Here is a 27287-nt window from a genome sequence, read left to right on the forward strand (position 1 = left end):
CTAGGATAGGATAAGTAATCCTTCTCACCACCCCCCCCCCCCCTTAATGATTTAGATGCACTATTGTAAAGTGGCTGTTCCACTGGATGTCAGAAGGTGAATTCACCAATTTGTAAGTCGCTCTGGATAAGAGCGTCTGCTAAATGACTTAAATGTAATGTAAATGTGTTGGTAAAAAGCTGAGGGATGGGCCTGGAGAAATGTAACCACTCTCAAGTTTATAGACAGGGACTGACCGTCTATGATATCAAAATGATTGTTTAACCATGTTTTGAAGCTATATAGTGTTTGTTTACACTTACATTGTTTTCAAACATTGGAGGTAAACAAGTGCATATTTTGGGTTCTGATGTGGTACGACAGTTGAACTAAACTCACAAAGCATTTATAAGTTCTATTTAATGGCAGCTCCTCGAGTTAGTTTGGTATAAAGCTGAGAGGGTTGGGGCTGGGGAAATGTAACCACTCAAATTCGCAGACAGAGCTATGGATGCAAGGACTGACAGTCCACAAAATCGACATAACAGTTCAAACATTTTTTAGCTACACTTGGTCTTGAGTGACAATCAAGTACAGACCACTCAAATGGTCAGTATTACACTGTACCAAGAACTAACAAGTGGGTGATGTTGTTAGATGTAACAAGGGGATGACGCTGATGGCTGTGGAAGATGTTACCTGGTGTCGTTGGTGCACCTGATCTTGCAGCCTGTCTTGGGGATGACCAGGCCCAGGTGCATGCGCAGGCGACAATTCGTGGGCCCCGTGTGGGGCCAGACGTGAGTACCAGGCTGCATCACCGAGAACTTGATCTGGAACCCAGGGAGAAATGGAGAAATATAGAAATAGAGACAGAGAGGCAGTCATACACCCAGAGAAAGTGAACAGAGCTGAAATGAAATATGAATTATGTAAAAAAAAAATGCATTCCGACAATTAATATATGAAAACCTAAAAGAAAACAACAAACATTTCCTATTTTTACAACAGAAATTGAGAGAAATATCAGTGAGCGTAACATAGCCTTTGTAACTCCATCTATCTCCAGTAGGAGCCTGCAGGACCAGGCTGTCTGTCCATCTGTCTGATAGTTGGCATGTCAGTCTGTGGTGGGGTGACCTACCTGTCCTCTCTTGCAGCCTGTTGCCTCTGGGTAGCGCTCCAACAGGCCACAGGTCTTTGGAACACTATGGCAGGACTCCCCTGCCTTCTTGCCTGCAAGGAACAGAAGAAGAGAAACAAGAAATTAGAGGCCAGGTTCAGACATCACTAAACCTATACTTAGGATTATTTCCATTCAATTACATTTTGTGTATTTCTGACATAGGGACTTGCCAGTTGCTAGTTGTGACGTGTTTGATTGGTTTACCTTGCTGCCAGAGTGTGAACTGGCCCCACTCCCCTTTTTCTCTGAGGTTCTCCTCTTCTGGAACAAAGAGGCCGGTGGTTTTATCCATCACTGACAGGGCCTCGTCCCTAATGGTTCTCCAGTTCCTCTCCAGGGTCTATGACATAGACCCACATTATTCATATTATTATATCTCTATGGTCAGTCCAAGCACAGCTTTACACCAGGTCAAAACTCAAATGAAGAAGAATTTACTATTTTAAGATGGGAGACAGCCCTCCATGTTTCTGCCCACGCTGTCACAGAACAGATCAAAGGAAAAGAGAGGACGTGCTGCCTCTAGAACTCTGTGATTATCAGGGAGAAAAGACAAAACAGATGAGACAAGTTGTCATCATCTACATTACCTTGATTAGATCCATATAGCCAGTGTCCTTGGGCGTCCACCACGGCTGGGCTTTGATACCGTCCACATTGTAGAGAGATCGCTGCCATACGGAGGCAAAGTGACCTCTCTGGTGCCCTCTCTCATACCACTTGTAGGCCTGGAAGAGGAGAAGACGGTTGTGCTTGTAGCATTCCAAAACCAACGCATTTGAACTCATATTATAAAAGGTACATTTAAATACTCTGTTTTATCTTATTGTCAGAGGAAAAATCCTATCACGATAAGTCTTACTGATATCATACTCTGTGAAGTTACCACATGTATCTAGTGAATACTGCTGGTGTGGAGTCAGTATTGGTGTAGGCTTGGTGTCTTGAGTTTGATCTTAACTCACACTGTCGTCTCCCATTCTTTGCAAAGCGTCTCCGAGGTGGAAGTAAAATCTGCCGTCGTCTGTGCCAGGGTCCCCTGATTCCAAACCATCCTGCAGTGCAGAGAGGGGTTTCATTGCAGAGAGAGGGGTTTCATTGCAGAGAGAGGGGTTTCATTGCAGAGAGAGGGGTTTCATTGCAGAGAGAGGGGTTTCATTGCAGAGAGAGGGGTTTCATTGCAGAGAGAGGGGTTTCAGTGCAGAGAGGCGGGTTTAGGTGCTGGGAAACGGGTTTCAGTGCAGAGAGAGTGGTTTCAGGATCAAAAGAGTGGTTGGAATCTGTGGGAGCACGATTGGTTACAGTACTTACCCTGAGGAATGGGATGCTCTCTGCTATCTTATTTTCTGATTTGAGGATGAAGCCGTAATGGACTTTAGCAAAGCCGTTACTTGGTGCAATGACCAACACCTACCAGGGGACACATCATTTAGAAATTGTCAATTAATCAAACATTCAATCGTGACACTCATTGACATTTCCCTGCTGAAAATGTCATGCTAGATACATTTGATTTACATGTAATCTTGCAAATTACAATTCTGTTAGTAATGTGTTTACTGAAGCAGACCAGGTGAAGATGTGTTGCAAAGCAAAATCACTACATTTTCAACACATTATTTCCCAGAAAAGAAAATGCTTGGAAACCCCAAAGTGGTGATGACTTGGACCACGGCTCACCTCCTCGTAGACCCTCTTGGCGCTCTTGTTGTCTCCGATGAGCAGGTGAGCCACGCCCAGATCGTTCTTCAGGGCCATGTCCTCAGGGAAGATCTGTACCAGCTTCTCCAACGTGGCTAAGGCACCCCTCATACGACCTACACCAGAGAGAGAGAGAGAGGGAGGGAGTCACAACACACTCTATGCACACAACCACAATCTCCAGTCATCTCAATTAGAGAAAGTATTTCAAAATACTGAATGAATTATATTAAATACTAAATTAAATCGAAAAGGCAACCACTACAACAACCAATTTACCAAATTACAATTGGAGTCGCGCAACGGTCTTCAAACTAAGTACACAAGAAAAATGTATGGTGTAATTTGTGTGTGTGTGTGTGTAGGCACTCCAGCACGCTTGGCCCTGTAGGTTACCTAAGAACTGCTGACGCTCGGCCCGTTTCTTCAGTGTGGCCTTGATGAGGTCAGGCGTGGCGTTGGGCAGCTCTGATGCCTCCTTGTATGTGCTGAGGGCCTTCTGCAGCATGTCGTTGCTGCGCATCTTCTCTGCCAGGTCATCTTCGGCCTGGACATACATAATGGGCCCCAGAACATTTCACCCATTTTTTAGGATCATAGTAAACATGATTTAAGATTTGATAAACACACTTAGTGTTTAACTTGATAAAGGGTTAATATTTGTTTAATCAGTTCAAAATAAACCAGGAAAATGGCATGCTACAGTATTTAGACTGTGGTTCTCACCAGGGCTTTCCCATAGCGACACCTTGGACTCTGGGGGTACTGCTGAACTAGAGTGTCAAAAGCCCGGACAGCCTCCTCCACTTTCCCCTGGGTGGCGAAACAAGACATGGGAAACAACAGATCAGCATCCATTTACTTTCAAGATAAGAGCATGCTAATTAAAAACATCACACAGTGTTATAAATAGGACAACATAAGACTACCTTTTTACGTAACTTCTCAGCCGCGTCAATATCCGTCTTGATTGTTTTCTCAAATGTATTCAGGAGTTTAGGCTTCTTCTTCTTGGCTGAAATGAAGAACAGAACGTCATAAAAGTGAGCTATTGGTTGTATCACTCAACATGTGTGTGTGGGTGGGTGGGTGCAACCTCAGAAAATTACAATGTTGTCTCTCAATGAAATTGCAGACCAAACTGTAATCCCTCTTCTTTTCAACTCTAAACGGACTTCCAGATGAGTCACTCATTGTGACTCAGTGGGTAGACATTTAAATGACTGTATTCAGAATGAAAAGCTAGACACAGTTTCAGTGGCAGGGCTAGGTGGGACAACACGAATGCCAACTGAGGAGAATAAGCACAAGTACTTCAAGTACTACAAGTACAAGTACTACCGTGCTGGGGTGGCAAACCATCCTGGAGAGATTCTGAGTGTGAAGGCTTTTGCTCCATTTCTACACGTAAACACCTGATTCAGCCGATTAGTAGAATAAGTAGGTGTGTCAGAGTAGGGCTGGAACAAAACCCTTCACCATAGGAATCCATATCAAAAGAACACCTTTGTATTTGAGCATATCCTCTGGTTGGTCCTCTGCATTTCCTGAAAGACATAATAAAGGATCGTTCCATGTGATTTCAGCAAGCCATGACACCCACCATCTCTGATTGTTCTGAAATCCTTTCTGTAGTTAGAAACAGATAAGATTAGCATTCCTGCAACATTATTTTGGTTGAAATATAATTTCATCTCTGAGAAATTAAGCTAATTGATTGCACCGAAATTATACGATTCATGTAATATTCAATAAATCTAGTACATAACATCCAATTTGGACCACCACATTTTTTAAACAATGAGTAAGACATAAGGATTCCAAAGAAATGGTGAAAAGCCACCAAACACCCCATGCCAATCTTACCCCAACAACACGTATACAGTATCAGTTCTCTACGTCTGACCAGAAGTATGGAGCTGTGGCTCAGGGTATTGTTTCTTCATCCTGTGTCCTATGTGTTGTATTCTGATGAATTTGGTGATGTTTTTTCCCCCTGTGGAGAAATTAGTCATTGAAGTTTAGGTTTATGTCCCATCCCACATCCCGACATTACCAGGTTCTGACCACTAGATGGTGCTGTTCCTGCTATTAGGTAAGTATTTCTTAAAGTATGGGTCACAAACCACTTATGTTAATGGGTGGTTGCGACTTGTCAAAGTAAAAGCAAAGTATTATATATACAGTACCAGTCACGCCGTGGCCTTAGTATTTTGTGTTTTCTTTATTATTTTGGTCAGGCCAGGGTGTGACATGGGTATTTATGTGGTGTGTTTTGTCTAGGTTTTTTTTTGTAGGTTATGGGATTGTGGTTAGTGGAGTTGTCTAGGAAAGTCTATGGTTGCCTAGAGTGGTTCTCAATCAGAGGCAGGTGTTTATCGTTGTCTCTGATTGGGAACCATATTTAGGCAGCCATATTCTTTGGGTATTTTGTGGGTGATTGTTCCTGTCTCTGTTGCACCAGATTGGGCTGTTTTGGTTTTTCACGTTTATTGTTTTTGTATATTGTTCGTTTTATCATCTTCATTAAAGATGTTTATAAATAACCACGCTGCATTTCGGTCCTCTCTTTCACCAGAAGAAAACCGTGACAGTACCAGTCAAAAGTTTGGACATTTTTTACATTGTAGAATAATAGTGAAGACATCAGAACAATTAAATAACACATATGGAATCATGTAGTAACCAAAAAAAGTGTTCAACAAACCAAAACATTTTCTATTTGAGATTCTTCAAAGTAACCACCCTTTGCCTTTATGACAGCTTTGCAGACTCTTGACATTCAACCAGTTTCAACTGGAATGCTTTTCCAACAGACTTGAAGGAGTTCAGACATACGCAGAGCACTTGTTGGCTGCTTTTCCTTCCCTCTGAGATCCAACTCAACCCAAACCATCTCAACTGGGTTGAGGTTGGGTGATTGTGGAGGCCAGGTCATCTGATGCAGCACTCTATCACTCTCCTGCTTGGTCTAATACACAGCCTGGATGTGTGTTGGGTCATTGTCCTGTTGAAAAACAAATGATAGTCCCACCAAGCACAAGCCAGATGTGATGGTGTGTCGCTGCAGAATGTTGTGGTAGACATGCTGGTTAAGTGTGCCTTGAATAAAAAAAAAACCTCACTGACAGTATCACCAGCAAAGCACCCCCACACCTCCTCCTCCATGCATCACGGCGGTGGGAACCACATGTGGAGATCATCCGTTTAACTACTCTGAGTCTCACAAAAACACGGCGGTTGGAACCAAAACCTCAAATTTGGACTCATCAGACCAAATGACAGATTTACACCAGTCTAAAAACAGTCATTGCTTGTGTTTCTTGGCCCAAGCAAGTCTCTTATTATTATTGGTGTCCTTACGTAGTGGTTTCTTTGCAGCAATTTGACCAAAAAGCCTGATACAGTCTCCTCTGAACAGTTGATGTTGAGATGTGTCTGTTATTTGAACTCTTTGAAGCATTTACTTGGGCTGCAATTTCTGAGACTGGTAACTCTAATGAACTTATCCTCTGCAGCAGAGGTAACTCTGGGTCTTCCTTTCCTGTGGTGGTCCTCATGAGAGCCCGTTTCCTCATAGCGCTTGAAGAAACTTTCAAAGTTCTTGAAATTTTCTGTATTAACTGATCTTCATTTCTTAAAGTAATGGACTGTCGTTTCTCTTTGCTCATTTGAGCTGTTTTTGCCATAAGGACTTGGTTTTTTACCAAATAGGGCTATCTTCTGTATACCACCCCTACTTTTTCACAACAACCGCATTAAGAAGGAAAGGAATTCCACAAATTAACTTTTAACAAGGCACACCTGTTAATTGAAATGCATTCCAGGTGAGGTGACTACCTCATGACGCTGGATGAGATAATGCCAAGAGTGTGCAAAGCTATCAAGGCAAAGGGTGGCAACTTTGAAGAATCTAAAATATGAAATATATTTTGATTTGTTTAACACTTTTTTTGGTTACTACATGATTCCATATGTGTTATTTCATAGTTTTGATGTCCACTATTATTCTACAATGTAGAAAATAGTACAAATAAAATAAAAACTCTGGAATGAATAGTTGTGTCCAAACTTTTGACTGGTACTTTATATACATATATATTTTTTATGAACTCAGTCAGGGTCTCAACTTACTGGTTAGAGTTAGAATAGTAGAATACACAGGGTGCAATATCGAAATTTGGTTGTGCATCAGTACTTTTTCTCTTGTTATGTCAGTCACTGACAGTCACTCAATCAGCCATGTCAGCTAGCAATGTTTAGATTGGTCAGTTAGTCTAGCCAGTCATCTAAACTTGTAGTAATCATGGCTGAATACGACCGAGAACGCAGGCACTCTCACTCAGATATCATTAACATGTTATACATCATGGTAAAATGTGCCTTACCTAATAGAATGAACAGCACCATCTAGTGGTCAGAACCAGGACATAAACCTAATGACAAATTTCTCTGAACAGAAAGAAAACCCATCACCAAATTCACAGAGAATGTATTATATAGAATAAAGAAACAATACTCTGAGCCGCAGCTGCATACTACTTGTCAGACATAGAGAAGTGATACTCATTGTTGGGGTGGGATTGGTGTGGGGTGTCGGAGGTCCGTGGGTGGATTTTTGATGATTTCTTTGGAATCATTTGGAGTCCAAATCAGATATCGGGTACTATTTTTATTGCATATTATATGAGTCCTATAATTTAAAATGTCCAATTTGGGTGCAATCAATTAGCTTAATTTCTCAGAGATCAAATTATATTTCCATAAAACAATGTTGCAGGAATGCTAATCTCATCTGTTTTAAACTACTGAAACGATTTCAGAACAATCGGAAATGGTGGGTGTTGAAATCCTCTTTCCTGTGCTTTTTGAGGTGGAATGAAGGTAGAAGAGGTAGAAGAATGCTATGAATGCTATCAACACACAGTAGCAGCGCAAATAAATATTAAATAAAGCTTTTTCAGATTCATCAAACTAAAGCATGGCTGAAAAAACATTACATGATAAAGGAAGACACATTTGAGCCCCAAAAACACGTCTGGCTTAAAAAGCATAATGACTTTCTTAGAAAAAACAAAAGGTTTATAGAAAAGATTGGATAGAGAATAAACTAGTGCTCACCAATTTAGTGACAAAAATCATGACGTCAACAGCAGTAACACTCTTGTCACGCCCTGGTCTAAGTATTTTGTGTTTTTCTTCATTTATTTGGTCAGGCCAGGGTGTGACATGGGTTTTTGTATGTGGTATGTTTTGTCTTGGGGTTTTTTCATAGGTATTGAGATTGTAGCTTAGTGGGGTGTTCTAGATAAGTCTATCGCTGTCTGAAGTGGTTCTCAATCAGAGGCAGGTGTTTATCGTTGTCTCTGATTGGGAACCATATTTAGGCAGCCATATTCTTTGAGTGTTTCGTGGGTGATTGTCCTTTTGTACTTATGTCTGTCATGTATTAGTTTGCACCAGTATCAGGCTGTTTCGGTTTTCGTTACGTTCATTGTTTTTGTTGTGTTTGTGTTTAGTGTGTTTTTCATTAAACATGGATCGCAATCTACACGCCGCATTTTGGTCCGACTCTCCTTCACACATAGAAAACCGTAACAGAATCACCCACCACAACAGGACCAAGCGGCGTGTCAACAGGCAGGAGCAGCAGGAGAAGCAACAGCGGCAGCAGGAGCAACAAAATGAGGAATGGACATGGGAGGATGTTTTGGATGGCGAGGGTTGCTACACATGGGAGGAAATACTGGCTGGAAGAGATCGCCTCCCATGGGAAAAGGTGGAGGCACTTAGGAGAGCAGAGGCAGCCGGAGAGAGGAGCTGGCGATATGAGGGAACACGGTTGGCAAGGAAGCCCGGGAGTCAGCCCCAAAAATGTCTTGGGGGGGGCCCTCACAGGGAGTATGGCGACGCTAGGTAGGAGACCTACGCCAACTTCCTGTGGTTACCGGGGGGCTAGAGAGACTGGGCAGGCACCGTGTTATGCTGTGGTGCGCACGGTGTCCCCAGTGCAGGTGCATAGCCCGGTGCGGTATATTCCAGCTCCGCGTATCGGCCGGGCTAGAGTGAGCGTCGAGCCAAATGCCATGAAGCCGGCTCTATGCATCTGGTCCCCAGTGCGTCTCCTTGGGCCGGCTTACATGGCACCAGCCTTGCGCACGGTGTCCCCGGTTCGCCTACATAGCCCAGTGCGGGCTATTCCACCTTGCCGCACTGGCAGAGCGACCCGGAGTATTCAACCAGGTAAGGTTGGGCAGGCTCGGTGCTCAAGAGCTCCAGTGCGCCTGTACGGTCCGGTCTACCCAGTACCACCTCCACGCACCAGCCCTCCGGTGGCAGCTCTCCACACCAGGCTTCCTGTCCTTGTCCTCGGCCCAGTACCACCAGTGCCAGCACCACGCATCAGGCCTAGAGTGCGCCTCGCCTGTCCAGCACTGCCAGAGCCTTCCTCCTCTCCTGCGCTGCCGGAGTATCCCGCCTGTTCAGCGCTGCCAGAGCCTTCCTCCTCTCCTGCGCTGCCGGAGTCTCACGCCTGTTTAGCGCTGCCGGAGTCTCCCGCCTGGCCAGAGCTGCCAGTCTGCATGGAGCAGCCAGAGCTGCCAGTCTGCATGGAGCAGCCAGAGCTGCCAGTCTGCATGGAGCAGCCAGTCTGCAAGGAGCTGCCAGTGTGCAAGAAGCCGCCAGAGCTGCCAGTGTGTAAGAAGCCGCCAGAGCTGCCAGTGTGTAAGAAGCCGCCAGAGCTGCCAGTGTGTAAGAAGCCGCCAGAGCTGCCAGTCTGCATGGAGCAGCCAGAGCCGTCAGTCAGCCAGACTCTTCCAGATCCGCCAGTCAGCCAGACTCTTCCAGATCCGCCAGTCAGCCAGACTCTTCCAGATCCGCCAGTCAGCCAGACTCTTCCAGATCCGCCAGTCAGCCAGACTCTGCCAGAACCGCCAGCCAGCCAGGATCTGCCAGAGCCAACTACCTGCCTGAGCTTCCCCTCAGTCCCGAGCTTCCCCTCAGTCCCGAGCTTCCCCTCAGTCCCGAGCTTCCCCTCAGTCCCGAGCTTCCCCTCAGTCCCGAGCTACCCCTCAGTCTCGAGCTACCCCTCAGTCCCGAGCTACCCCTCAGTCCCGAGCTACCCCTCAGTCCCGAGCTGTCCCTCAGTCCAGTGGGGTCCTGGGTGAGGACAACTTGGCCAAGGTCGACGGCGAGGGTCGCCTATCTAAGGACGAGAGGAAAATGGACAAAGACTTTGATAGAGTGGGGTCCACGTCCCGCGCCGGAGCCGCCACCGTGGACAGACGCCCACCCGGACACTCCCCTATGGGTTTTGGTGTGCGGCCGGGAGTTCGCACCCGGGGGGGTTCTGTCACGCCCTGGTCTAAGGATTTTGTGTTTTTCTTTTATTTTGGTCAGGCCAGGGTGTGACATGGGTTTTTGTATGTGGTGTGTTTTGTCTTGAGGTTTTTTCATAGGTATTGAGATTGTAGCTTAGTGGGGTGTTCTAGATAAGTCTATGGCTGTCTGAAGTGGTTCTCAATCAGAGGCAGGTGTTTATCGTTGTCTCTGATTGGTAACCATATTTAGGCAGCCATATTCTTTGAGTGTTTCGTGGGTGATTGTCCTTTTGTACTTATGTCTGTCGTGTATTAGTTTGCACCAGTATTAGGCTGTTTCGATTTTCGTTACGTTCATTGTTTTTGTAGTGTTCGTGTTTAGTGTGTTTTTCATTAAACATGGATCGCAATCTACACGCCGCATTTTGGTCCGACTCTCCTTCACACATAGAAAACCGTAACAACTCTGAAATACTAGAAACTTGAAATTGTAGAGGTCTGCTTTACACATGACTGTATGGATTGCTCATTATTTACAAATCTCAGATTAAAATGAAACAGACGTCTCACGTAACCAGCAATAAGCTTACATTTCAGAGCAGTGACATGAGAAGAGTGGTTATGTCACAATTTACCAGGCAAATTGGATAAATACCATAGGCCAGGGATCTGTGGGGCTTTTCAAACTGCACCCCACTTTCCAACTTCAGAACAATGTTTTCCCTACTGCTGTATTGGCAGGGTTACTCCCACAACATTGCGCTTGCAGTTAATAACCAGAAGAGGGTGCTGATGGGTCGTATATCAGTCAAGGCTTATTAGGAGAAACTGAGTGACTTTGATACCTAGTCTTGTGGTGTTACACACCACGTCTATTGAACATCGAACTCCACGGTTAAGAGCCAACTCATTTGTGTCAATCAGTGACAAACGCACGCTCAGCAGCCAATACCACAGTTTCCTAGTGCTTGAGTCACAAATCAAATCAAAAACCACACAAAAGGGAAGCCGGAACATTAAACCAAATGGAAAACCGCACAAACTCACACAACCCTAGACATGCAGGTGAAACCCTCCATAGAAATGAGTCACATAAGTGGCCTTGAATGACTGGAAGCACTGGGAAATGCACACAGGTGCTATAATGACATACAGAGCTGCATTGAGCCGCCACCACGTCAAGCCTGTCTGTCCACAGCAGCTGTATACGGCTGATCTGATGTATATAAGGCTACTCTACAAAATAGCCTGGTCTGCATCAGTACCATTAGAGTACCTAAAGTCCCATGTTATTTGACTGCCAACCCTAATGATTTAACTGTTGGCATACAATGTGATTATGTCTGTTCTGACGTGTGTCGGTAAACCCACCTTCTGAATCTTCCTGTGTTGTTTTCTTCTCTACTGCCACTGGCTCCTCTGCAAGAAACCAAAATGCACAGGCAAGTAGGTACAGCCCAGTCAGTACTGCCTCGTTTCAATGAGACACAGGCGCTCTAGCTGAGAATGTTCCTTTAAAAAAACTATGGTTTAAGACTATGGTACAAGACTTGTTATACTCCTAACCTTTCAGTTCTGGGACAGCTTCAGCTTTCAGTTCTGGGACAGTTTCCAGTTCCGGAACAGATTCCACGTTAGCCTCTGGTTCTGATTCAGCCTCTGCATTGTATTGCAATTGTAATCATACTAAAGATTTGATTTCAGTGCCATATAAGCATGTTTATAGGGTACATGGTTAAGGAGGACTGATCTAAGATAACACAGTGGTTTGTGTGTGTATGTGTGTGTGTATGTGTGTGTGTGTGCGTGTACAGCACACTTGCTTCCCGTGTCTCCTGGGAGCCTGGCCGGTCAGTAAATTGCTTTGACTCTTCTGCAAGACACTTCATAAATACACTAACTATTCACAGACCATTGAAAACATCTAACAAACACACTGCAATAAGCTATGCTTCCTGGTAAATGCAAGGTCACAGTTAAGACCAGTTAATCAAGGAGAAGGCAAGGAAGGACAGAGTAGAAAACTCTGTGTTTGGCCAATGAATAATCCAAACATACCGAATCTCACCTTTCATGTTAATGGCATCGATTTCATCCTCTAAACAAAAGTCATGCAAAACTGACTCATGTAAGTATGAATGTGCGAATGAGTTACAAACACACATTGTAATGTAACATACATACATAAACCGTGGTGTTACCCTTTGTTATTATAAAACCCTTTGTTACTGAAATACAGATTGCCCCATTAAGGTTGTCGCATGAGTTGGTGCAGATGCTCCTGCTGCCTTTTCGGGTGGTCCCTGCTTTTCTTTTTGACCAACCCAATTGCAATTTCTTTGTTCATGTGGTTTTCATGGCCCCCAAATCAACACCCAGGGCCTATTTAACCAACGTTTCTAATTGGAAAATGAGACGGGGCACTGGGCCAAGCAGGTTTATGCAATAGCAGCTTTTGATTGCATTCCCCACAGGATAAGCAGTCACACGAAACTTAATGGATAAATCTGTAATGAAGCACACTAACAGAATGGATTTTTATGAAGGGACACAGTACGCATCCCCCTCAAACTGTTTGCCAACAGATGGGCACATTGGTGGGATAGTGCATAGCTATACCTGGAGGAAATTGAACAGCATTTGGTATGAGCCGTGGCAATATTTACCAGGTGATACTGGCACTCTTTGTATTCTTGGTGGGAGAAGGATGAACAATGTTTCAAGAGGGGTACTCACTTTCCTCTACCTGGACAGCAGCCTCAGCCTCAAACGATCCTGCCTCAACCGCCAGTTTCCCCTCAAAAGATTCCTCAGTTGCATCTTCTGATTTGGCTGGAGTTCCCACTCCGTCCGGACTCTCACCTTCAGGGGCCTGCTGCTCCTGTGATGGGTTCGGTGGAAGCTGACCTTCTTCCTCAGACCCCTCTGTTGTCTGGATGACTTCCTCCACAATGGGCTCGGCTAAAAGTTTAATTTTACAATTAAAGGACATTAGTTTAGGCCAAGGACTATATCCTTATGAAGCCATGTTTGTCTAAACGCATCGGTCTTAAGGGGGAGTTTTACTGATCTTCAAGATACAAATCACAAGTTACTTTGCTATTGGACTGTATGTCCAGGCAGTGCAGCACAACCACATCGTAGTTGGTCATTGTATCTCTATGGGATTCTGCCGGCCGGAAGTCATGCATACGTTTTCCATTCAAATATCTTCCTACCGTGATGGTCTCTGACCAAACACCACCACCAGACTAGAGAATGTGTGTACAGGTTGTGGGTCATTTCATTGGTCCTACTGCAAACCCGCCCACCCAGTACATTGGATGAGCTAATCCGACCGCACCTATTCTACCCTTGGTGGCGTTTTAAGATGCTTTTATGATCAACTGAGAATATGTGGTCAATGGATGGTTAGCTATAGGACAGGACAAATGCCTTTTCTGAAAACAAATAAGCCCATATGCCAAGAGGGTGTCATTTGAGTGACCTTTACAGCCACCCTAATCCATTCCATCTCTAACCTGTCTCCTAACCGTGTCTCCTAATACTGGTGAGGATATGTCCACAGGCACCATTGTCATCACATCCTCATCTCATTGTCGCTCACGTTATGCATCTTGTGTTTTTGGAGTAGGAAGAGCATGTCTGGGTATGTGCTATATGGAAGATAATACCTGGCTGTATGCAAATGTGAAGGGACATTAAAGTTTGTGGGATTCAGTGCAGGTACCAATCTGTCTCAATAAGGTGTGTTCTTACTTTGTTCTTCCACAGCAGATTCTTCCTTGTCTTCCTTCTGCACCAGAGAAACCGGCCTCTCTTTCACTCCTGTTCGTTTGGAAATGTTCATGTGGGCATGTGAAACATTACGTCAAAAAAATAGCCCATTTCTCACCACCACACAGCTCTAGAATTTCCAATCCAAAAAATAACTGCATTTCACAAGACTATCAATTTCAACTGTCAGGAATATGACTTGAGAACAAGAATATGATTTGAGAACATACATAAGGTGCATTTTACAAGAAGTGATAATGACCAAAGAGGAAAGAGAAAGGCTAAAAAAATAAGTAAATAAATGACTGAGGACAATGAAAAGGAAATGAAAGAAGTCACATGAATAGAACTGACTTGGGTTTACAGTTTGTTGTAACAGTGCCTGATCCAACAGGTATGGAAATACTTCCATGGGCCATCAGTCCCATTGCAGAATCTATGGCATCTTCAACTCCATGACATTCGGAACTATTAACGCCCCCTCATGGTGTTTGGATTATTGGATGGATATTTTAAGGGGACCCTTCACAGTCCTGGCCTGCCCTAAGTAATGTCAACGTTGACAATTAATCACACATCACGGCTGTTGGCAATCTGAGTTAATAGGTCACTACTAGGTCACTACTACTACTCAAGTGAAGAACATATAGTACATAAAGTACCAGTCAAAAGTTTGGACACTACTACTACACCTACTCATTGAGGAATAATAGTGAAGCAATCAAAACAATGAAATAACACACATAGAATCATCTAGTAACCAAAAAAAGTGTTAAGAAAAATCGAAATATATTTTATATTTGAGAATCTTCAAAGTAGCCACCCTTTGCCTTGATGACAGCTTCGCACACTCTTGGCATTCTCTCAACCAGCTTCATGAGGTAGTCACCTGGAATGCATTTCAATTAACAGGTGTGCCTTGTTAAAAGTTAATTTGTGGAATTTCTTTCCTTCTTAATGATTTTGAGCCAATTGGTTGTATTGTGACAAGATAGGGGTGGTATACAGAATATAGCCCTATTTGGTAAAAGACCAAGTCTATATTATGGCAAGAACAGCTCAAACAGGCAAAGAGAAACGACAGTCCATCATTATTTTAAGACATGAAGGTCAGTCAACCCAGAAAATTTCAAAAACTTTGAATGTTTCTTCAAGTGCAGTCGCAAAAACCATCAAGCGCTATGAGGAAATGGGCTCACAGAGGACCGCCACAGGAAAGGAAGACTCCGAGTTACCTCTGCTGCAGAGGATAAGTTCATTAGAGTTACCAGCCTCAGAAATGGCAGCCCAAATAAATGCTTCATAGACTTCAAGTAACAGACAAATCTCAACATCAACTGTTTGTTCAGAGAAGGCCGCGTGAATCAGGCCTTCATGGTCGAATTACTGCAATGAAACCACTACTAAAGGACACCAATAAGAAGAAGAGACTTGCTTGGGCCAAGAAACACAAACAATGGACATTAGACTGGAGGAAATCTGTGCTTTGGTCTGATGAGTCCAAATTTGAGATTTTTGGTTCCGCAGAGTTTGTGAGATGCAGAGCAGATCTACAGATGATCTCCGCATGTGAGGTTCCCACCTTGAAGCTTGGAGGAGGATGTGTGATGGTGTAGCGGGTGCTTTGCTGGTGACATTGTCTGTGATTTATTTAGAATTCAAGGCACACTTATCAAGCATGGCTACCACAGCATTCTGTAGCAATACGCCATCCTATGTGTTTTGTGCTTAGTGGGACTATCATTTGTTACTCAACAGGACAATGACCCAACACACCTCCAGGCTGTGTAAGGGCTATTTGACCAAGGAGAGTGATGGAGTGCTGCATCAGATGACCTGGCCTCCACAATCACCCAACCTCAGCCCAATTGAGATGGTTTGGGATGAGTCGAACTGCAAAGTGAAGGAAAAGCACCCAACAAGTGCTCAGCATATATGGGAACTCCTTCAAGACTGTTGGAGTAGCGTTCCTGTTGAAGCTGGTTGAGAGAATGCCAAGAGTGTGCAAAGCTGTCATCAAGGCAAAGACTGGCTACTTTGAAGAATCTAAGATCTAAAATATATATAGATTTGTTTAACAGTTTTTCATTACTACATGACTCCATATGTGTCAATTAATAGTTTATGTTTTCACTATTATACTACAATGTAGAAAATAGTAAAAAATAAAGAAAAACCCTTGAATGAGTAGTTGTGTCCAAACATTGACTAGTACTGTACATATGAAACACGTTGGGATTGGGCTACAATATATTGTATGAAAGTTGCCATAGATAGTTATTATTGCTATTCAAAGAGCACACACGCCAATTTGAGGAACGCTCTTTAATAATCAAAGTGGCTTTAGGACAAAAGCTTGACTTATCTGGCATCATTGCAATGTCAGCAATGACACAATTTAACAAAACACACCAACTTCATCCATACTGCCAGTACCTAGTGAGATTTTAGTTTCACCAAAGCAAGAAAAGGCCTACATCATCTTATGAAAATACACCAAGGCTGTTTCAAACAACAGACACAAACATAAAAACAAAGATTTAAAAAGGTAGTATTTTTTCTGTCATTTTCTGTTACAGCAGTAACAAAATACAGCAAAGGTACCATTTACAACTGGTAAATGACAAAAAGAGTAGTTGGTATGTTGTTTCAAACAGAGTTTCACACTTGCACAAAAAAAGGCATCATCAAGTCTTTACGAAAAGAAAATGTAGCTACGGCCTTGTTTCATGAGATGTTTCAAGTAATATGTAAAGAAGTGCCCAGGCCATACTGAAGATTCTTCAGAAAGCAAAAGTCAATCTTATTGTCATCATACAAAAACACCTATCAAGTTAACACAAAACATTTAACTAGCATTTAACTGAAAAGCAAGCAAAGAGTAGAAAGACACTAATTTGATTCAATTCAAAACAAATGAAAGAAAGAAAGCTGATAGCACACATTTCATAGTTTTCAATTAAGCATTAAGGCCTGAGGGGGTGTGGCATATGGCCAATATACCATGGCTAAAGGTGGATCTTAGGCACGACACAACGCCTGGATACAGCCATTAGCCGTGGTATACTGGCCATATACCACAAACCCGCGAGGTGCATTATTGCTATTATCAATTGGTTACCAAAGTAATTAAAAATACATGTTTTGTCATACCTGTGGTATACGGTCTGATATACCATGGCTGTCAGCCAATCAGCATTCAGGGCTTGAACCACCCAGTTTATAGCACTCGTTGTTTGAAAATCTGTGTGGCAATGCAAATTTACGCTAGCCATTTGAACTCACTGAGAAACACCTTATACCAGGGGTGTCAAACTCATTCCATGGAGGGCCTAGTGTCTGCTGGTTTTTGTTTTTTCCTTTCAATGAAGACCTACACAACCAGGTGATGGGAGTTCCTTACTAATTAGTGACCTGAATTCATCAATCAAGTACAAGGGTGGAACGAAAACCCACAGACACTCAGCCCTAACATAAATATCAAATCAAATGTATTTATATAGCCCTTCTTACATCAGCTGATATCTCAAAGTGCTGTACAGAAACCCAGCCTAAAACCCCAAACAGCAAGCAATGTAGGTGTAGAAGCACGGTGGCTAGGAAAAACTCCCTAGAAAGGCCAAAACCTAGGAAGAAACCTAGAGAGGAACCAGGCTATGAGGGGTGGCCAGTTCTCTTCTGGCTGTGCCGGGTGGAGATTATAACAGAACATGGCCAAGATGTTCAAATGTTCATAAATGACCAGCATGGTCAAATAATAATAATCACAGTAGTTGTCGAGAGTGCAGCAAGTCAGCACCTCAGGTAAATAATCTGTTTAATTTTCTAATCTAAAAAAAAACAATCACTTCAAGCCAATGGGCATACTTTGTCTTTAGTCTGTATATAATTCAATATATTTTGACATTATTATGACATTAACACTTATGTTAGAAAGTGATAGGATGATGTTAAAATTTGTAGCAATGTAAGAAACACAGTACAACACACAAATGTCAAAATGGCATAATATTGCATTGTAACTAGTTTCAAAGTAGTGTATTCAGTGACTTGCAGGTGAAGGGTACAGAACGTACACTAATGAAAGAAAGACAGAAAGAAAGACACACACTAATGAATGCTCCCACAATTTTAATGAATGCTTCCGCAGGTGTATCTATGGGAGCATTTATCAGTGTGCAGGTACCCATCTTTCTGTAATGATTATACAGTATGTATGCATGTATGTATGTGTGTACGTGTGTGTAAATATATCAGGGTACATGTTGGACACAAGTGGAATCTCTATAACATGTTATCCGCTGGGTTGTATTTTTCCCAATAAATCAATCAATCATTCGTATTGTGCCATAAAAACGTACCAAAAGGGGGAGGACAAGGCTCTGATTTGTAAGAACCGAAGACCAAAACCAAAGTTGATTATCACAGATCACCACAGACCAGCCATAACATATTTAGCATTGGCATGAACGTGAATTTAAATTCAGCACCATCGATTATATTGGCTCAAATGTAAATCCATTCCTAGCCCTTCCTCATTAGACACATGTGTAGATCTGAAGGGGTTGGAAACATGGCAATATGTCAGAGAATCCATCCAGCCTATCAGAAGGACAATGTGAAGCACTGCATTGCATAGCTCTTTCCAATCCCTGCAGATCTACAGAAGTGCCTTTAGGGAGGAGGGGACGGTTGTCGGTTTTGTAATTGAAGGATCATCATCCTGTGAAGCTCCATTTCTTGTTCACCTTGGTGGCTTTAGGCTTCAGAAGGTCTTTTATAGCCAATATTTTTTCCTTCTTGCTTGTAGTTGTGAAGTTGTTTGCATTTTTCTCTGGCATCTCCTCTTTTGCTTGTTTGGCTCTTTTCTCTTTCACAACTCTCTCCCTTTCTATCTTTTCTTTGAGTAGAGGCTCTTTTTCTGCTCTCTCCTTCCCTGCCTTCGCCTTAGGTAACTGTTCTCTCTCTATCTTGGGTAACTGTTCTGTCTCAACCTTGGTCTTTGCATTCTTTTCTTTGACAAAGTGTCCTTTTACCGCCGCTCTCTCCTTTTCTTTAGCAGCTAACTCTTTGGCTTGTTGCTCTTTCTCTGCTCTCTCCTTTCCCTTCGCTACCCTTTCTCTCTCTATCCTCTCCTTTTCTGCTTTCTCTTTGGCGACCCGTTCCTTCTCAATCCTCTCCGTTTCTGCTTTCTCTTTGGCGACCCGTTCCTTCTCAATCCTCTCCTTTTCTGCTTTCTCTTTGGCGACCCGTTCCTTCTCAATCCTCTCCTTTTCTGCTTTCTCTTTGGCGACCCGTTCCTTCTCAATCCTCTCCTTTTCTGCTTTCTCTTTGGCGACCCGTTCCTTCTCAATCCTCTCCTTTTCTGCTTTCTCTTTGGCGACCCGTTCCTTCTCAATCCTCTCCTTTTCTGCTTTCTCTTTAGCAACCCGTTCCTTCTCAATCCTCTCCTTTTCTGCTTTCTCTTTGGCGACCCGTTCCTTCTCAAGCCTCTCCTTTTCTGCTTTCTCTTTGGCGACCCGTTCCTTCTCAATCCTCTCCTTTTCTGCTTTCTCTTTGGCGACCCGTTCCTTCTCAAGCCTCTCCTTTTCTGCTTTCTCTTTGGCGACCCGTTCCTTCTCAATCCTCTCCTTTTCTGCTTTCTCTTTGGCGACCCGTTCCTTCTCAATCCTCTCCTTTTCTGCTTTCTCTTTGGCAACCCGTTCCTTCTCAAGCCTCTCCTTTTCTGCTTTCTCTTTGGCGACCCGTTCCTTCTCAATCGTCTCCTTTTCTGCTTTCTCTTTGGCGACCCGTTCCTTCTCAATCCTCTCCTTTTCTGCTTTCTCTTTGGCGACCCGTTCCTTCTCAATCCTCTCTCCTTTTCTGCTTTCTCTTTGGCGACCCGTTCCCTCTCAATCCTCTCCTTTTCTGCTTTCTCTTTGGCGACCCGTTCCCTCTCAATCCTCTCCTTTTCTGCTTTCTCTTTGGCGACCCGTTCCTTCTCAATCCTCTCCTTTTCTGCTTTCTCTTTGGCGACCCGTTCCTTCTCAATCCTCTCCTTTTCTGCTTTCTCTTTGGCGATCCGTTCCTTCTCAAGCCTCTCCATTTCTGCTTTCTCTTTGGCGACCCGTTCCTTCTCAATCCTCTCCTTTTCTGCTTTCTCTTTGGCGACCCGTTCCTTCTCAATCCTCTCCTTTTCTGCTTTCTCTTTGGCGACCCGTTCCTTCTCAATCCTCTCCTTTTCTGCTTTCTCTTTGGCGACCCGTTCCTTCTCAATCCTCTCCTTTTCTGCTTTCTCTTTGGTGACCCGTTCCTTCTCAATCCTCTCCTTTTCTGCTTTCTCTTTGGATGCTCCATCCTTTTCCAGTTTCTCTTTCTCCATCCTTTCCAGCTCTGCCTTCTCCTTTTCTATCCTCTCTTTCTCTAGCTTTTCCTTCTCCAATTGCTCTTTTTCTGCCTTCTCCTCAGTTTCCCTCTGTTTCTCCAGCCTCTCTTTCTCTTCTCTCTCCAACTGCTCCAGTTGCTCTTTCTCCAGCCTCTCTTTCCCTGCTTGCTCCTGTGATTTTCTCTCAGCCTCTCTTTTCTCTTCTTGTTCCCTTTCCTCTCGAAGTTGAGCCTCTAGCATTTCCTGGGCTTTTTGGGCCACCTCTTGCCTCTTGAGTTCCAGAGCATTGACCAATTGTCTCTCTTCCTCCTCTTTGGCCAGGATACTTCTCACTTCAGCCAAAGCCATTTCAGCAATTTTTTGAGCTTCAATCTTCTCATGGATCATTCTCAACTGTTCCTTTAATGCTGACTTTAATTTCCTCCCAAGTTCTCTTGTTGGGTGCTCTGGGGGTTTGAAACTTGTTTTAAAAGGGCAGTATGTCAACACTCCTATTTCCCACTGCCAGTGGCACATGCCAGGAGGTTTATTATTATTGTTATGTATGTGCCCCAGTATCTGTGTCTTAAGAGATGTCCCTGACGCCTAGGAAGCTCCAATTCAACTCCAATTTTAATGTCAAAATATGTTTGTTACTCACAAAATATGGAGTTTTGCTGAGCAACTATCTTAATTTACTCCAGTTACGGTCGGTATGTACTTCCAATTAAAAAAATAAAATAAGAATGCACAAGCAACCAAATAATTGCCCCTTCGGCACCTCCAATGTATTGAGCTGTTGTAGAATTCGACCTGTGCTTGGGGGAAACTAATAGGTAGTTTTTTTTGGTTGCTTGTACATTTTTATTTAGAACTTTTCGGAAGTACATTAACGGCTGTAATGGGAGTAGATGAAGACTGTTGCTCAGCAAAAATCCATACTGTGACTAAGAAACATATTTTGACATAACACTTGCAGAGCTGTCTAATGGGAGTTTGTAACGGCGCTTCCTGGGCATTAGAGGAGAGCCGTCATACTCAACGTTGACATTAACGCACAGATACTGGGGCCTGTTCTATGGTAACTCTTATTTGAATTAGTCGCTACTTTTGAGACTCTTCACAATTGTCACACAAATTATTTGAAAATACAACATTTCACTCCATGTTTATTTTGAAAAGATCCAAAATTTGTTGGAGCAGAAAAAATGTTTCTGAATTAAATTGGGTTAGGTGTAAGATTAGCAGTATTGTTAGGTTAGGTTTAAAATCAGATTTCTAGGAGAAATTACAGAGGTTTCAGCTATTCAAATTCATAGACATCACTCTTGATGCAAGGATTATGGTGTTGATCTCCGAATCAGCTATGCAAATCATGCTGTAATTGGGTATTGTGGTTCTGCCATGACTCTTTAGCATGCATGCACTTTACCAATCAGCTATCTGATCATTTGAAAACATCAAACCTGCATGAGAAAAGCCATTGATCACTAAAGGGTGTTCACAACATTGCTCACGAAATTGAAGAAAAACTCCAATATGCAGGCTATAGTTCGGTGGTGCTTTATAGTAACAACCAAACCAGTGTAGGAAATTAAGCTGAGGCGACTGTATAATCTACAGTTATTCGGCCTCTTTTTCGTCTCCCTCCTTGAACTACTTCAAAACACTCTCTTTCTCTAGCCTTTCTATCTCTGCTTACTCCTGCGCTGTCTTCTCTTTCCTCTTCCGAGTTAAGACTCTAGCATTTCCTGGACCTTTGGGCCACCTCTTGCCTCTTGAGCTACAGCACTCTGGCCAATTGTCTCTCCTGCTCCTCTTTAGCAAGAATATTCTCAGCCTGTCTTTTGTCTTCTTGTTCAATTTCCTCCCCAACTTTCTCCTCGTTGAGTTCAGCATGTAACATTCCCTGGGCTTTCTGGGCCGCAGAGCCTTGACCACCTGTCTCTCCTCAGGCTCTGGTCGGACCGGGCTTAAAATGTTCACGCTCGACTAAAACTCTAATTGTAATTTCCCTGCCATCTTTATTTTCTCCCGATTGAGTATTAATTTCTCAATTTCCAGCTGCAGTCTCTTCTTCCCTCTGCAGTTTTGCTACTTCTGCACCCAGACTGGATGGCTTGCTTGTCCTGCTATTACAATACATATGACATATTATAGATGATCAAATAGCCTTAGGACAATAGGCTCAAACAAGGCTGAGATTGAACATCTACAGTTTTCACCTTGTTGCTGCTGGTACTACGTTAGAACATTCCGGGTTCTTTTCTTATTACATCACATCCATGGTAATAAGTGTTAAAAAAAACACATATATATTTGTAATAATGACAATTACAATAATACTGAATGAAAACTTATTTTAACTTAATATAATACATAAATAAAATCAATTTAGTCTCAAATAAATTATGAAACATTCAATTTGGTTTAAATAATGCAAAAACAGTGTTGGAGAACAAAGTAAAAGCGCAATATGTGCCATGTAAAAAAGCTAACGTTTAAGTTCCTTGCTCAGAACATGACAACATATGAAAGCTGGTGGTTCCTTTTAACATGAGTCTTCAATATTTCCAGTTAAGAAGTTTTAGATTGTAGTTATTATAGGAATTATAGTACTATCTCTCTATACCATTTGTATTTCATATACCTTTGACTATTGGATGTTCTTATAGGCACTTCAGTATTGCCAGCCTTATCTCGGGAGTTGATAGGCTTGAATTCATAAACAGGGCAATGCTTGAAGCACAGCGAAGAGCTACTGGCAAACGCAGGAAACTGCTGTTTGAATGAATGCTTACGTGCCTGCTGCTGCCTACCACAGCTCAATCAAATATCAAATCATAGACTTAATTATAATATAATAAACACACATAAATACGAGCCGTAGGTCATTATTAATATGGTAAAATCTGGAAACTATAATTTCGAAAACAAAACGCTTATTCTTTCAGTGAAATACGACACCGTTCCATATTTTATCCAGGGTGGCATCCCTAAGTCTAAATATTGGTAGTCAGCCTGCCACGCAGTCTCCTTGTGGAGTGCAACGCAATCAGCGTCCAAAAATACAGATTACCGATTGTTATGAAAACTGGAAATCGGCCCTAATAAAATCGGCCATGCCGATTAATCGGTCAACTAATTTGGATAATCAATCAATCTTAAATTGCATTATCAATACAGCGTTTTGTCATGTTTAATAACCAAGAGGGATGCAAGCAAAGATTAAATTTGGTTGTCAGTGCACGTCAGGCAATACAATCACACACCAAAGAAGTTCACTTTCGTCTAACAACCAAATGCAACATGCTGATACCTTTTGTTCTGTTCTTTTTAGAATCCACCTCTCCAGGACTCTGATCTGATTTGAGGGAGGAAGAACAGTAATAAAATACCAAGGAATTAGAGCTACTTCACAATAAAATTACAGCCATGGTTGATAGAATTCAGGCACCTTTAAAGCTGCAATATGTAACTTTTTGGGGCGACCCCATTAAATTCACATAGAATAGTGAGTTATAGATCTGACACTTAACTCTGACACTCATTTAAAGCAAGTCTAAGAAGCGGTAGATATAGCGCACATAGAACATTTCTATGCTTCCCATGCTTAAGTTTTGTTTTTGCATCTTTTACTTTCGGTTTTGTACACCTGCTTCGAACAGCTGAAAATACAACATTTTTGATTTTGTAAAAATGATTGATACACTTGCTTGTTTTGTCATAAACTGAAATCAGGCTAACTAGTAGAAGGGCTTCCGAGTGGCGCAGTGATCTAAGGAACTGCATCTCAGTGGTTCGAATCCAGACTGTATCACATCCGGCTGTGATTGGGAGTCCCACAATTGGCCCATTTAGGAATGGATTAAAGATGTAACACAGTAATTAGCAAGAACATGTGTGTGAAAATGGTGGAACACATCTACGCAGTTAGGCATATGTGAACAAAGGACCACAAAGCCTATAAACTACTCAGAAGTAAGACCATGGTGAGCTCGACTGTTAAACAACTACTCACACTAGTAGCTTTACAATAGCCACCCTCTTCATCCCCTAACCCAACATCTCTTAAGAATATTGAGAAATTAGACCCAAGTATGTGAAGTCGTCCTGAATGCAAACAAACGGGCTTTAAGGTGACCTGGCCCTGAAGGATGTCTCCATCGTATAGGTGTAAACAGACATGGGTTTAAGGTCATTAAAAATACTTTCTTTCTCAACAGGCATCATTAGCATTAGGCCAATGTACCTCTGACCCTTGTCCATGCCCCACAGGAAGTTTGGGGCATGAATACAGGTGTCATTATAACAACCACTACAGAATCAAAACTCAACATCTTGAAAGTATGATTGATGATTGTATTAATGATAAACAACACGCATATGCAACACACATTACCACTTTCCTGACAGATTAAAACTCAATGAAACTGGACTTTAACTGGATATTTAGTTTAAGTACCTTCAGGTTTGACTTATGTCATAGCATCCACAGGCTTGTTTTAAAAAAAAATGAAGAAAGGAAGAGCTTTTTAGCTTAATCAATAGTCAACAAGAATTGACTCATACAACAGACTCACAACAGACTCACCACCATTAAATAGTAGGCTACCTTTTGTCTTTTCTGTTTTTGGAACGGGAACCTCTACAATATTCTCAGCTGAAATGTTTTCAGGGGACAAAGAGAAACCAAAGTTCAGTGTGTGTCAATTGAAGAAGAAGTGATCATGCTATTCCAGAGTGCAAAGTGCATCATCAAACCAAAGTCAACAGTCATTCAGTCTCTGAAAACACATTTAAGTTAATCAAATACATTGTGCCGCTTTAAAGAAAATTAAAACATAATTGAACCTTTATTGTGCCTCTGCCTAGTTTATGGTCTTTCATGTAGGCTTGTTAAAAAAAAGTCCAATAAGACCCAAAAGTAACCAAACTATATATTATTATATATAGATTGTTTAAGAATGAGATCTATTCTGAACAGGGAACTACTTCAATCCACTAATGAGATTTAATTTTGCCTTACAACAGCCTGTACGAGTTGCAGATCGTCTTATCTAAGCGGTTAGGAGCATTGGGCCAGTAACAGAACAGTTGCTGGCTCAAATCTCAGAGCCGACTAGGTAAAATAATGGCTGATCCCTGGCTCTGACCCCACTCTTCTGAATGGAGAAAACAGATGAAAAGTGCGATATAAAATTGACCGTAAACAATAATCCAACCTATACTCATTTGAACAACAAGTTTAAACTTGGGCCTTGGTTGGCTACACACAAGACAAAACTATCATCTCTCTCTTCAAAATGAGAGGCAACAGTGCAACACATGCTAATTTTAATCAGTTTTGACCGAGGTGTTGCATTAAGTTAAGAGGCCTACTTCTTGGTCAAAAACACCACGTGAGTGATACAATATTTCCACGTATGAAGTCTTCTACCTCTGATCCCTGACTGCTGCACTGTCTGTTAAAGGGCTGTTTAAAAATCCATGATGCACACGCAAACAGAGCGAAGAGCCACAGTCCAGAGAAAGTTGATTCTCACACAAAGTGTGACCATGTCATGCCCACCAGAAATCAATTTTCCAACTTAAACACACGTATGCACGCGCACACACAGACAAAAATGATACTTTTATTCCCAAAGAGAATAAAATCATTCTGGAAAAGAAATTCAAGGAAGATACCTTTTTTCTTGTCCTCTAATTATGTCAAAGGAAAGAAGAACCATTAGCAACAGTGACACCTATTTCGACACAGTATGTTTTTTTGTTGAGGGTTGGTCCATTTACTAGGCAATATTAAGGGTCACGAGGGAGTTTAGCAAAAAACTCCAAATGTAGGCAAAAGTCAACACGCACAGGGAGCAACCAACCGGGAGGAAGTACCTTTTTTCAGCGTTTCCTTTTTGGGAGCAGCAGTTTTGACCTCTTTCTCGTCTAACATACAAACAAAAACAAAAAAAGATATTAGCCACAGCATGGACCATGTCGGAGGGGACTGTACATGCCATTTCAAAAGAGTGCAAACTGTGCATCATACCGCAAATATGACACTGTCGCTCAATCTATATGAAACAGAAAGAAGTCACTTCTTCCTGTCATGATCCACTCCTGTACAAAAGGCATGACACTTCATCAATGACCATAATCTTTGATAGTGCCCATGTTTGTAGATAGTAGACACTACACATAAAATAGCTCCATCAACACTGCGAGTCATATTTATTAGACGGATGCTAAAACTTTACCTCACTACATAATAAACTAAATGCAGTGTTCAGATATTTTACCTCAAGATATTAATAGACTAGTACTACATATTTCAATAGGCCTTCTTAAAATAGTTTTTTAAATAAAAAAATGGCCTAAACTCTGGCCTATTGTCCCTCCAGTCTGGAACAGAAATACACCCTCTCTTGGTCATTGTGACCTTTGGTAAATAAAGAAACTGAAAACAGAGTCTGAAACCCCTCCGTAAATACTTAGCCCACACGGCTTAAAGTCAATATGGACGACGTTCCTAAACTCTGGGGTTCAGGCTGAGCTTTGTGGGGCTGTTTGGCAAGAGATGGGAACTTCTCTTCAATCCAATAATAGCATGGTGGTTTATTAGCAGTTACAGTTTAACACACATTTCCTTCAAATAGAAATGCAAAAAAACGCTGCAGAGTTGCAAATTCAGTGGTCATTTGGTCATTCACAATGCATTTGTGCATCATTCCAGCATCACGCCAACAATACACTCAGTGTTAGTCCTTTCCAGATGTAGGCCTAATACCATTGAGTCAAAGGAATTTAGACAAAGTAGTCATCCTTGCTAAACTGAATGAACATACTACTGATGGGAAAAGCGAGACAAGTGCTAGACATAGTCTTAGAATAGACCGTGCAAATAGATACAGGAAGTTTTGACTGAAGATCACATCACTGCAAGTGGCCCAGCAAGCTAATCCAAAGGTGAACATTGCTGACATAATAA

At 42.3% G+C, this 27287-nt stretch overlaps 2 protein-coding genes across 4 annotated transcripts in view; both read right to left on the reverse strand.

Moving 5' to 3' along the window:
* The window catches only part of LOC135517292 (aspartyl/asparaginyl beta-hydroxylase-like), a 43865-nt gene that overhangs the window by 2473 nt on the left and 14105 nt on the right, over positions 1–27287 (reverse strand). For 2 of the 3 annotated variants that reach the window (XM_064941458.1, XM_064941459.1), the window contains 15 exons: positions 13945–14013; positions 12922–13146; positions 11752–11844; positions 11557–11604; positions 4372–4413; positions 3796–3881; positions 3593–3679; positions 3263–3413; positions 2846–2982; positions 2477–2575; positions 2131–2220; positions 1756–1893; positions 1370–1505; positions 1124–1215; positions 679–812 (listed from right to left, as the gene is read on the reverse strand). In XM_064941458.1, coding sequence (XP_064797530.1) covers positions 679–812; positions 1124–1215; positions 1370–1505; positions 1756–1893; positions 2131–2220; positions 2477–2575; positions 2846–2982; positions 3263–3413; positions 3593–3679; positions 3796–3881; positions 4372–4413; positions 11557–11604; positions 11752–11844; positions 12922–13146; positions 13945–14013 — 1627 coding nt within the window. Of the gene's footprint in view, positions 1–678; positions 813–1123; positions 1216–1369; positions 1506–1755; positions 1894–2130; positions 2221–2476; positions 2576–2845; positions 2983–3262; positions 3414–3592; positions 3680–3795; positions 3882–4371; positions 4414–11556; positions 11605–11751; positions 11845–12921; positions 13147–13944; positions 14014–26194; positions 26246–27287 lie in introns of all 3 variants that reach the window. The other variant, XM_064941457.1, reaches the window with a different exon arrangement.
* On the reverse strand, positions 16008–26187 carry LOC135517293 (calponin homology domain-containing protein DDB_G0272472-like). The gene is given in 3 exon segments (XM_064941460.1): positions 16008–19816; positions 19819–20772; positions 23625–26187. Coding segments are annotated over 2 exon segments (2031 nt in total). The 5' UTR covers positions 20714–20772; positions 23625–26187; the 3' UTR covers positions 16008–18680.

Source organism: Oncorhynchus masou, chromosome 28, assembly GCF_036934945.1.
Source record: "Oncorhynchus masou masou isolate Uvic2021 chromosome 28, UVic_Omas_1.1, whole genome shotgun sequence".
NCBI classification, from domain to species: domain Eukaryota; kingdom Metazoa; phylum Chordata; class Actinopteri; order Salmoniformes; family Salmonidae; genus Oncorhynchus; species Oncorhynchus masou.